Genomic DNA, 12,275 nt, shown 5'->3' with positions numbered 1-12,275 from the left:
GGTCAACAACACAGATGGAACATTATGGTAAGACATAACTTCTTTTTATGGATTACCTGTGAAGTGAAGGATTTATTCTAGAAAATCTAACTCTGACAACACCACAGCAGGATAGAATAATGAATCCCCAAATTAAGGAGAATCCAATGGAAACATCTGATCAGTTGCCATATGAAGATGCTTTGGAGCCTACAGTAGGAAACCAATATAAAAGTTCAGTTGGAGCTCTACAGCAAGGGAAGGATCAGGAAACTGTGGCAACTCTGATGTATTCAATGTGGTGGTGTGATAGGCCAGCTAGTTCCAATATAAAAGAGCAACGGATGACAAAGGATGAAACTGAAGAGAATGTAGCACAAGAAGATGCTCTGGAACTTTCTGTAGAATGTCCACAGGAAATAAAGAACAAATAATGTGCCCTCAGTTTAGAAAAAAATGATCTAAGGGAAAGGTTGCTTGATTTAATAGGGATGGATAGACATATTAAGATCAATGAAAGAAATAGACTACAGAAAGTCAGTAAGACCCACAATGTTAGAAATTTGATAAAACAAATGAACACAGTAATCAGGACTTCCCATAGAAATTCATGCAGTATAACGGAAGTAAATAGGATATATTACTGTGTAGCTAAATTAATAACAGATAAAGTTTTACCACAAAAACACAGGGCAGTAAGGAAAAGGAAGGAGAGAAATCAGATGCCTTCATGGAAGTATCGAATAGAGAAAACTATAAAGCAATTAAGACAAGAAGTGTCACTATTAGAAGAGTACAGAAGAGGGAGAAGATCAACAAAAGTACTCACAAAGATAAAAGCAATGTGCAGTATCAAAACAGATCAGTATTGCAAATAATAAACTAAAGATATCAGCACAGGCAGAAAAAAGGAAAAGTACAAAACAAGCAATTTAATGATGACCCAAAAAATTTTATAGAGAATTGGGAAAGAAATACCATCAAAAAAAGACACATTTTGGGAAATAATAGCTATGAAAATCCTGTGAAACATAAAAAAGATGCTGAATGGATAGAAGACGTAAAAGAAAGAATAAGAAGCGCAAATATACAGGATATAAAATGGGAGGAAGTAATGGCCAGAAAAAACTGAAAGAAAATTAAGAAAAGCTCCTAACTGGAAAACCCCAGGCCTAGATGCAGTACCTAACTTCTGGCTAAAACTATTAACATCTTTACATGAAGATTTAGCCATGAGTAAGAACTATTTATATGTGCACCTAGAACAGACACCAACCTGGTTAACAGCAGAAAAAAAAAACAATATTCATTCTTAAAAGCAAAACTGCAAGCTATCATAAAAACTGTAGACAAATAACTTTCCTTTCAACAACGCATAAACTATACACTGGAATTGATGCTGACATAGTTTATAGTCATTTAGAAGAAAACTCAATGATGGCAATAGAACAAAAGGGTAACAGAAAAAAGTCATATGGAGCAAAGGATCATTTCTTGTTAAATTAAGTCATAAATCAGAACTGTAAAAAGGGGAAGAATCTAAGTATGGCATGGATAGACTACAAAAAAGCATTTGACAGCATCCCACATTCGTGGATAAAAGAGTGCTTACAAATGTATAAGATACACCCTACACTGTTACATTACAGCGACTATAAAACAGTGGAAACCACTTTGCAGTTAAGACATGATAAAGGGAAAATTGTTATTCCAGGGATAAAAATTCAATAGGGTATATTCTTGGGTGACTCTTTGTCACTGCTGCTCTTTTATCTTGTCCTTAACCCATTAAGCTGTCTACTTAACAGATTAGGTCATGGCTACAGTTTGGTTCCCCGAAAAGAACAAAGTGTAAAGACTTCTCGTCTTCTTTTTGTGGATGATTTAAATCTGTATAGTTCATCAGATGAGGAACTGAAAGCATAACTACAAGTAGTCAAAACTTTTTCAGATGATATAAGAATGTCATTTGGTCTTGATAAATGTGCAGAAGCAACCTTTAAAGCAGAAAAGCTGCAGCACCAGGAAAACATCAGTCTGAGACAGGAATGTAATGTAAAAGAACTTGAGCAAGAGAGGCTATAAATATTTGGGAATTGCTGAAGAATAAATAATAAAACATTAACACATGCCAATAAAATTTAGTATGGAATGCTTTAGAAGATTAAAATTGATACTAAAAACAGCTCTGACGTCTAGGAACAAAGTCCATGCTATAAACCAATTTGCTTTTCTTGTCCTAACTTACAGTTTTGGAGTTATTGACTAGCCCCAGATGGTATTGGATCAGATGGACAGCAAAACAAGAAAACTGCTTATCAAATGATGTATAAAAATCAATGTATAGCAAGATTATGTATTCCTAATTTTGAAGGAGATGTGGGCCTCCTTGAAATTAATTACTTGTATGGATCTGCAACCATAGGACTACATGCATGTCTGCTGACATCACAAGATCCAAACATAGTGAAAGTTTTAAAACATGAGGAGTGTAAGTCTAAAATGACTTCCCTGCTTAGTTTAGCAGATGCATATCAGTGTCAAGCAGGAATGGAAATCAAACCAGAAGTAGATAAAAGTCAGGCAGCAACTGAATGTGCCAAAAAAATAAAAGAAAGAATATAAGGGGAAGGATCAGACGAGAAGGCAAGAAATGTGAAAAATGCATAAATATAGTTGCAAGTACAGAAAACTCTTGGAACAACTGCATGTCTTTCAGGACTGGATGCAGAAGTGATTAAGGAGAGGTGAATTTAAACCAAAAAATGAAAGGTTAATATTGGTGGCCCAGGAGTTCATGTTAAAAACACGTTTACTTACCCTAACACCTAAACGCCGACACATATTCCATGAACCACAAATACACAGAACGCCCTAAACCGCGAAATTCAAAAACTCGAAATGTCATACTTGTCCAATCACATCACCCGCTACATATTACCTACACAAACAAACTAAATAAACCACATACATACACTAACCAAAACCCTACTTCTAACCCTAAACTAAACCCTACTTCTAACCCTACACTAAATCTTGCATATACCACCATGTATGCACTTAACTTAACCCGCACCCTAACCCTAAGGTCTGTAACTACTGCACACTTACCTTAAAAAGCTATACCCAAACAAACTAAATAATCCACACACATACACTTAATAAAACCCTACTTCTAACCCTACACTCAATCTAACATACATTACTATCTATGCACTTACCTTAACTTGCACCCTAACCCTAAGGTCCGTTACTATCGCACACTTACCTTACGGAGCTATACCGCAGAAGGGCCAGCCATGACGATTCAATGTTTCAAATTTCACGCTTCAGGAAGATCGATGTTTTCACGGTTCGATGAAGACGTGTCGGCGTTTAGGTGTTCGGGTAAGTAAACATTAGTGTTTTTAATATGAACCCGTGGCCAAGGATAGTAGACTATGTACACTTTGGTGTACAAAGTCCATTGAACATGTGGGAGAAAGAGACAAATCCAGGTTTTGTAAAACACAATTGAAAACAGTTGCACATCTTTTTGCTGAGGGTGATATACTAATGGCAGAAGGACTGTATACTGAAAAGCATAATAATGTGACAAGACTGTTGCATTGGGAAATATTCAAACATTATAATACTGAAGTAGCTAAGAAGCGTTTGAAACTTGAGCCTCAAAGCATTATAGAAAATGATGAAGTTTATATCACATGGGATTACCCATTACCAAGAGGTCAAAAAGTAGACGTGAGAAAATTAGCTATAGTAGTCTATGAATAGAAGACAAAAGTAGCATTGATTACTGAAATTGCTACACCCAGTGACTACAGTGTTTTACGTATATAGAGACACAAAGCCATAAAATACCAGGATTTACAGTCAGAAATGAGAGCAGTGTGGAAGAAGGATACCCAGACAGTTCCAATAGTAGTAAGAGCAATAGGTCTTATAAAAAAGAAATTGCAGTCATACTTAGATATGTTACCAATACATTTAATTCTTTATGAATTGCAGAAGGAGTCAGTTATTGCCATTGCAGGTGCTGCAAAGAGCACTTCTGACTAATATCAGAGATTGAAACAATACTAATTTCATAAACTTTAATCATGCTTTGACTTAGGAGTGAGGTCCATTCCTCTCATGATATTAGAAACCCAAAAGACTTGGAAAAATTAAACTGAGGCAAGCCTACTGATTTCTTCAGCATCTGTTTATAATATAAAAATAAAGAAATAAAACTGCAACTTTGTTCCCAGTAGTGCTATTAATTGTGGTTATAATTTTAGTGTTTCTAATAGTACTTGTTATAGTTATAGCTTGATACCTTATATTTTTTATTTCTTATATTTTGTGTGGGATGCCCTTTTCTTGATTGTCTAAACAAATGAGAAGAGCTTTAAAAAATGTGCCCAATGTGGACCTAAAATCTCCCCAGGACACCAATGAGTTGTGTGTGGTGTACCTGGGGGGCGGGGGGGTAGAACATCTCTGCTGATTGTCTTATATGTAAGGTCGTTGGACTTTTCTCCCTGGCAGGTCACAGAAACAAATTTACTCTCATGAGTTTGTTGCCCTCTGAAAGGAATATGAGAGAAAGAAAAGTAAACATTTGAAGGCAAGAAAGAGGAGAGCCAAGGATGCTGTTGCTTTATTAGCACCAAAAAATGCCAAGAGTAGAATTGTCCCATTCCTCAACTCCTGCAAAGGAATTTTTCTCAGTTTCAGCCTTTCAGAACTAATTCTAGACAAATCTAAGCATCAAGCCAGCTGGACATCATCTGATAGGAACCTCCTTCATTTAATATGTCAGCCTCCTTCTTCTTTGACCATAAAGGCTTTCACATTCTTCAGAAATGCATCAAATCTAGATTGAGAAGACATGATGAGGGCCTTGTTAAAGGCACAGATTGTGATGGGTGCTCCCCCCCAAATTCCTCTGTGTCTCAAGGGTGCATCAGGCTGGCACTTCCTCTCCCATCTTTCCATCGTCTTCAATCCATGTATCAGTACTTCAGGTTTTTGAGGTATCACAACACATGGAGATTGTTCTGTTGGTGCCAACAGGTCCTGCAATGTTCACTTTGGGGGTTTTGCATCTGACTCATTCTATGCTGAGATTCTCAATGTTGAGTGTGTCCCAGGACTGACATCTCAACGTGAAGTCTTCAACACCATCTCATATGCTTCACTTTTTGGTGTCTGAGTTTTCAGCACCATTCATCTCTTCAAGGCCCTTTAGTCTGTCAGTCTTTGGTGTATCTTCAGCAGTGCCACTCACATCTATCGGTGGGGAGATGGGCATAGCTCCCGCTGGAGGTTCTTTGGATTTGTCAGATCTGGGGTCATCCTTTGAATTCACAGTGATGATGATGGCCTCTTCCATTGATGTTGGCTTCTCCCCCAGGCACCTATCATCTTGTGCCTCTGCCCCTTCATCATACATTCAGGGGTCAGAGTTGAGGGGTTAGCTTCAAGAAACTGCTTAGGTGCAGACAGGATCCTCTGAGGAGATGGATTTCTCCCTCCTAATAGTTCTAGAAAGAGGACGTGTAAAATGTGACATACTGACTCACCTCAGACACTTAATCAAATGATCCAGAGACTTCTTCCCTGTTTCCTCCAGAAGACACTGCATTTGGTGAAATCTTGTAATTAATGTCATAGAGGAGATCTCACATTACAGACTCATCCCTTCAAGATGAAGAGGTGATAACTGAGGCCTGTCACTTAGCACCCCTACTTCCATATTTTCTTACCAAAACTGAGTCTGAAACAAACTTGAACCAACCTATACATTTGCCTTTTTTCTTCTAAACCATTCCAGCAGAGGAGAATATAGTCTCTGTACATTGTATGTTTACAGACAGCTAAGAATTTATATATACAGAGCTAAACTGCTGAAAAAGACTTTCAGCTTTTTGTTTTCTTTGCCCTAAACAAGCTTGGGAAGAAAGTCTTGAAAGCATTAATTTGGTAGCTGTTTGAGTGTATTTCCTTTGTCTGCATAAAGCACAGTAAATCCTTGCCAATCAAACTTAAAGTTCATTTTACTAGATATGTTTGTGCTTCTTCAGAAACAGATCACTGGATGATGAAATTTGTGCTGCAATGACTTGGTCTACATAGCATATATTTCCCAGACATTATAAACTGAGTATCATTTCTTGATCCAAGGCTTCCTTCAGAGCCACTACACTCAAGGGTCTCTTGTCATGATACCACCCAAGTCTTTGGTAGCTTGGGACTCTGAACAATCAATCAGATCAGATGGATGAGATTAATATGATATGATAGTTATATGCTTACCATCACACTGGAGCCTTTCATCTATTTCTGTTCAATATAACATTCCCTTCCTCCATCTCTCTTCCAGTTTCTCCTTTTCCTGAGAATCTGGAAGACCACCTTGAAGCTCTTTTCCTTTCCTCCTCTTACTGATGACTGTGTGGGCAGTAGACTCAATTTACAGGGGGTAGGGCTAGTTGCACAGGAGGATTATGGAAGGGAAAAGTTTGAAAGAGCTCAAGACTGGAGCAGTACTATTGTCCGTTTGGATCTGAGAAGCAGCATGAAGACCCATCAGTCATATTAGGTGGGCGTGGATGAAAGGATCCAGTGTTATGATAAGTTCATAACTCCCATTTACGTTAATTAGAGAAACATTAACGGTCCCAAACTCCAATGTGTATAAACCTTATGTAGTGCTTCAGTAGTAGAGGTTATCATTACAAATAAATCCAAAGTAGTTCGCAAATAACACTTGACTAATCCATTATTTGCAAGTTTCCAAAATAATGAAGAAGCTACTTCATACCCTAAATGTCCATGGGCCTCTAAAATCCTACTTGTATTGAACATAACACTTCCAGTGAGAGAATTACAGCAATTGTTTTATCCTTTACTGTTGGCATACAAGGATTCCTTAGTGCCTAGTACACTGTTTTAAAGTGTTTTGTAAGAGCATATTTTTTATGATAAACCACAAGATAGATGGGGTGCTCAAGCATCATTATTCTTAGAAGGGAATATATTATGTTAGGAAACTTCCTTCCTGGATATTTGTAAAGTAGTGACTTGATGAGGCAAGTGTTTTAAATTAGATGCTTAGTCTTAAACTAGGACAGGTTTTACAAGTGCTGTTTGTAAGACAAATTGCTGTAGCATCCCTCCAGTTTGTCTCAGAAACCACAGAGTGCTGCTTGGGTTTGTTGTTTAAATGATGCTACTGATGCAGTACTCCTTCTGACAGTTTAAGACATGCAACTGAAGAAGCAGTCACCATAGCAGTTATCCTTAGGAAAAGGACAGTCAGAAAAGTTTTAATGGCTTCAGGCCATCCCTAAAACCTTTTTAAGGTTTAAAAATGTAGAAACGCATGAGTCAAACTTTGATGGCAGACAAGGACTTTTTGGGTCAACTATTCTGCTATTTTTCCCACATTCTTGACCTTGAATAATTTTTGGAGTTTATAACCATTAGCTATTTCTTTTCTTCTCCTACCTAGCCTGTTTCTGTACATATGTAGTGTTGAGATGTTTTTAAAAATTGTCCTTCCTGTGTTTGTTAAACTATATTTTTACACTGCAGAGCTACAAGCACGTCTAAGTTACCTAAAGGCAGCATAATGTTCCTGTTTGGACTTCCTTGATGTGAACAGCTGAGCAGCATGAGTCCTTGCTGGTGGTGTTATACTAAGCCCCTGTTGGTGGTATAAGACTAATGTCAGTGGTGCCTCACAACTGGATTTATGAAAGTGTGCACATAGCAGTACTGGTACTGCTAGGACATTTCGTACTGATGAAGGTTCAGAAATGAGGAAAAATTAAACCCACTTTTTAGTGCTGCAGTACCCATTATCAAATATATACTGCTAATAAGGTGAATGTTGGGCTTGATGTGTGGAATAACTACAACTGCTAATGACATACATATTTTTAATTTGTGTCATCTTTATGCATTCATATAAGACCCATTTTAGCACAGCTCTATAGAACATACACTGCTTATTTTATTAACAAAGATTTGGTGTCACACAAAAGTTAAAAAAAGATATATGACCAAAGCTATTTTTCATTGTGGACATTTTGATTCCTTCTCCTGCAATGTTGCTAGGCTTTCAGTGCAAGATATTGAGTTTGAGCCGCAGTACTTCTACATTGTAGCTCTTCCTTGTTACCAAAGACGACAGTTGGGGGCATATCTTTGGCCTTTCATTTCTCTTCATCTCTTTTTAGAGAGTCTTAATTACTGATGCCATCCAACTATTTCCAGCGGCCTCCCACTTTTCCTTTTCCACCTCGGCCACCTTTGGAGCTGGAGGAAGAACAAGACAGAAATTACTGGTAGTCTTAAGCTAATTGGAAATAAGCCACATTTATAAGTGGTTGTGTATACATTGTCATTTACTAGTTGTACTGCATTGAACTCTCACTTGTTGCAGCTTTTTATATTACATTACACATGTCTGATGGCAAGAAGAAAGAGTTTGTCTACTCTGGCCTTTAGGTGCACTTAAGTATTCTAGGTCTGAATAGCAAATTAGTAGTACTTTTTGGTCCATGGGACTTTCACTGCTACATAAAATAAGACTTGCTGAATTGTCACTTTAACTATTCACCATAGCCCATTACTAAATGGATTTTAGTGCCAAATGAAGTTAAGCAGAGGTCATTATTCACTGCTATTGTTTCATTGCCCCTACAGCATCAGTTCTTTCCATTCTCTTTAGTTGTGCCTACATGTTTTTCCATACATGACAGGTTCCCTGTACCACCCATAAAAAGAAAAAATACATCACAGTAGGGTATAGTCAATATTAGAGCTGAGCATCTAAAAGACTTCCATGAGGTAACCATGACAAACCTCCATTCCTGAAACAAAATATGAGCAAGAATCCAGATTGCCAGTGCACAATGTTTTCATCACTGTGCACTACCCAATGACTTGAAAAATAGAATTAATTAGTATTTTATTTTTAAGGTATCAAGTGCTTGTGCACAACTTTTTGACCTCAGCTTATGTCTCTTAACATCCATTTCAAGTTGTTAGTTACCATTCAAATGTACTTTTCTTAAATTCTCAAATTTAATAAATTGTGTTTGCTTTCTGTTGTGCTGTTTTTTTGTGCATATTCTAATCCCCACATACCGCCTCACAGTTTATCCCAGGAATTAAAAACAAATATAGCAATGCTTTGGGCAAAATTGTGGGAAGTGTAACTGCATGCAGGAAGGGACTGATTCAGGGACACAAGTAGTACTTTTGTGGAAGCAGGTAAAACTGAGTGATTGTCATCATATGCTAATGACTGCATAACAAAATGGAAATGAGTGCCGTTATAGTAATGAACCCCACTGCAAATAAGGGTAAACAGTATGGTGGAGTGATCATGCAGTGTATAAAGCTAGTGCGCTTATTCATGGGTACCAGCAAGTTCGTACATTGTGATATCTTCTTTAACAGGGAGGGAGAGAATGTGCTGTGTATCTAGGTTTTTCAGCAGTCATAGCTGAGCAGTACATGTTAGAGGCTACTCTCACAGCCAGTGTGTGTAACAGGGCCTGGCCATTAACCTTTCATGCTACAGTAGGATTTGGCCTCACCTAACATACCATCACCTCCTTGACATGGAGATAGTCAACTGCTTTGTGGACAGTGACACTATGCGCCATACTCACATGGAATATCATAGTCTATATCATATCATATATAATATATATATATATATATATATATATATATATGTATGTATATATATATATATATATATATGTGTGTGTATATATATATATATATATATATATATATATATATATATATATAAAATATCAAGTCTTTTTTTTTACTCCTTCACACAGGATTGTGTTCCTGGGATGTCAACTGAATACCACAGTTCAAAGAGCTTTTCTTTAACAGGAATAAAATAGAGCTTTACTTAGATCTATTTTATTTCTTAGGGTTTCCACCCAGACTTTGGCCACTGTGAGGTAATACCTCAGGATGTTGGGTTTCATGGCATCTGTGATTCTCATGGTACTCCAGGCAAGACTCCACACGAGAAAGATACAGTGTTATCTGAAATCTCTTTGGTCCCAGCATCAAGACCCTGTCTCTTTACAAATCCCAGTGCTGGGGTTTGTCAGAAGATAAATCATTTGGTGGAGACAACAGACATCCTTAAAGCCAGGTCTCCTTGCTCTAAAGCAATCAGTCAGTCACCATAGACACATCAGACTTTGCCTGGGGAGAAGTTTTAGGAGGAATAAAAGTGCAGGGGGCATGGGACTCCAAGGACAGACAAAAGCACATAACTGTGAAGGAGATACTTACCCTGATCATGCTACTCAACTCTCTAAACCATCTTTTGTCTCTGGACCTCTTATAATGGTTGCAGGCAACACCCACAGTCATGTGATATATCATCAAGCAAAGGGAACCAGGTTGTGCTGCCTTTGTAGAGTAGTCATGTTAGCTTGCGATATAGCTTCACAACACAATCTCACTCTGTATACATCCTACAGTCTGTCAGAGCAAAATTGTGCGGCTGACTCTATACATTGCTTTTCCACATACAACTCTGATACTATCTTGTCTTTCAGATCCTTTGATCAAGTGTTCATTTCTTATGAAGGTAAGAAGGGACAACCTGTCTCAAAACAAACTATTTTGAAATAGCTGTCTAAGGCTATTACTTTTTGTTATACTCACATTAGCAAAACTGTTCCAGGCAAAGGCAAGGCACACTCTTCCAGGACCTTGGCTTTATCTATGGCTTTTTGGAAAGGGTTGGATTCTAGAAGTATTCTGGAAGCTGCTACTTGGTGGTTTTACAAAGCATTACATGCTTGATTCCTTCTCTATGTCCAGATCAAGCTTTGCTAGGACCATTCTCTAGGGACTCCTGGACTCTTCTCCTTCTATCTCCCAGATGTAGTAAGCTAGGGTAATCTATCCATATAGCTACGGCTACTGCAGCAATGATCAATATAATGAAAATAATACAGTTGTGTAAGTTGAATTTACCATAATAGTAGATGTTTGAATAATCACTGCAGCAGCAGCTGCTCTCTCCCTCCACCTCCTTGTTTTTTTTTTTGGTGTGTTTTCATTCCAGGATGTGGACATTTATTTTTTTGTTGTTTCTAGCATTGTCCTTTCAGGGCTCAGCCTTCTTTTGTCTGCTGGCTGGAAAGCTTTGAAGGGCTTTGTGCCCAAACTTTTTTTTAGTTAGCTCAGCTTGAGCTAATTGACATTTTGTGTGCATGGAAGGTGTCCTGAAGCGTTGGAAGCTGGCTGGCTGTTATATTCTTCACAGGATATAACTCGTATAACTAAGGCTACTGCAGCAGTGATAATTCAAACGTCTACTGCTATGGTAAATTCAACTTACACAACTGTACTTTCCTCGATTCCCACATCTGGCACACATCTGGAGTGATTTCTCTCAAGAAAATCCTACCCCTCAATGATGCCGTACAATATTTTAATTCAGTCTTCCTGTAAATAATTGATAGCCTCACCCCTGTATGAACAAAAAGAATAAAGAAAGCAAAAAAATCCCCATGGTTAACCACTAACTGCATCAACCTTATGAAACAAAGAGACAAAGCATGGGATAAATGGAAACACAACAGAACCCAGCAAAATATCCAAGCCGTTAAAACACTACGCAACACTAGTGACAAATTTAAGGAAGCCTGCTATTCAAACCACCAGCAACTACACAGACACAACCTCCTAAAATTCTGGCACTCTATAACTACCCTCCTCAACCCGGGAACAAACAGGGATCACTCCCTTTACCCTATGCCCCCCATCACAAATAGCAGAGGAATTTAATAAACACTTCATAAAATCCATATCAGACCTACTCACCTCTAAAACTTACTCAGGGCACCCCCACCCAAACTTACACACTAACCAGAATAATTCACACCACCCACAACAGACCAAACCCATAACTATGGCAATAACCAACAAAATAACCCCAACACTACTTTCTGTTTTCAGCCCATACACACCTGTACCATAAAAAATCTAGTGTTAAAGCAGAAAACCCTGCTCTGCATCAGCTGACAACCTCCCACCCTAATACCTAAAACTCGCAGCTGACACAGTTGCGTATCCTGTCAGCATCCTGATAAACAGATTACCCTCAGAAGGCACAGTCCCTGCAGTATGGAAAATGTCACACATAACTCCAATTCATAAAGGAGGACATTCCACAGAAATATTTAATTTCCACCCAATATCAGTTCTCTCCCTTTTATCCAAAATCACGGAAAGGTGTATTTACCAACAAT

At 38.0% G+C, this 12,275-nt stretch overlaps 1 protein-coding gene across 1 annotated transcript in view; it reads right to left on the bottom strand.

Annotated features, from left to right (window-relative positions):
- Positions 1-7,893: 7,893 nt before the first annotated feature.
- LOC122805891 (troponin T, cardiac muscle isoforms-like) overlaps positions 7,894-12,275 on the bottom strand; it is an 859,218-nt gene continuing 854,836 nt past the window's right edge. The window contains exon 16 of the mRNA XM_044076139.1: positions 7,894-8,286. Within this exon, the coding sequence (XP_043932074.1) occupies positions 8,235-8,286 (52 nt within the window). The 3' untranslated portion in view covers positions 7,894-8,234. The remainder of the gene's footprint in view (positions 8,287-12,275) is intronic.

Source organism: Protopterus annectens, chromosome 7.part0 (assembly GCF_019279795.1).
Source record: "Protopterus annectens isolate FY-2018-M chromosome 7.part0, PAN1.0, whole genome shotgun sequence".
Lineage (NCBI taxonomy): Eukaryota > Metazoa > Chordata > Ceratodontiformes > Protopteridae > Protopterus > Protopterus annectens.
Note: the sequence above shows the minus strand (reverse complement) of the source record. Positions and strands in the feature narration are given on the sequence as shown.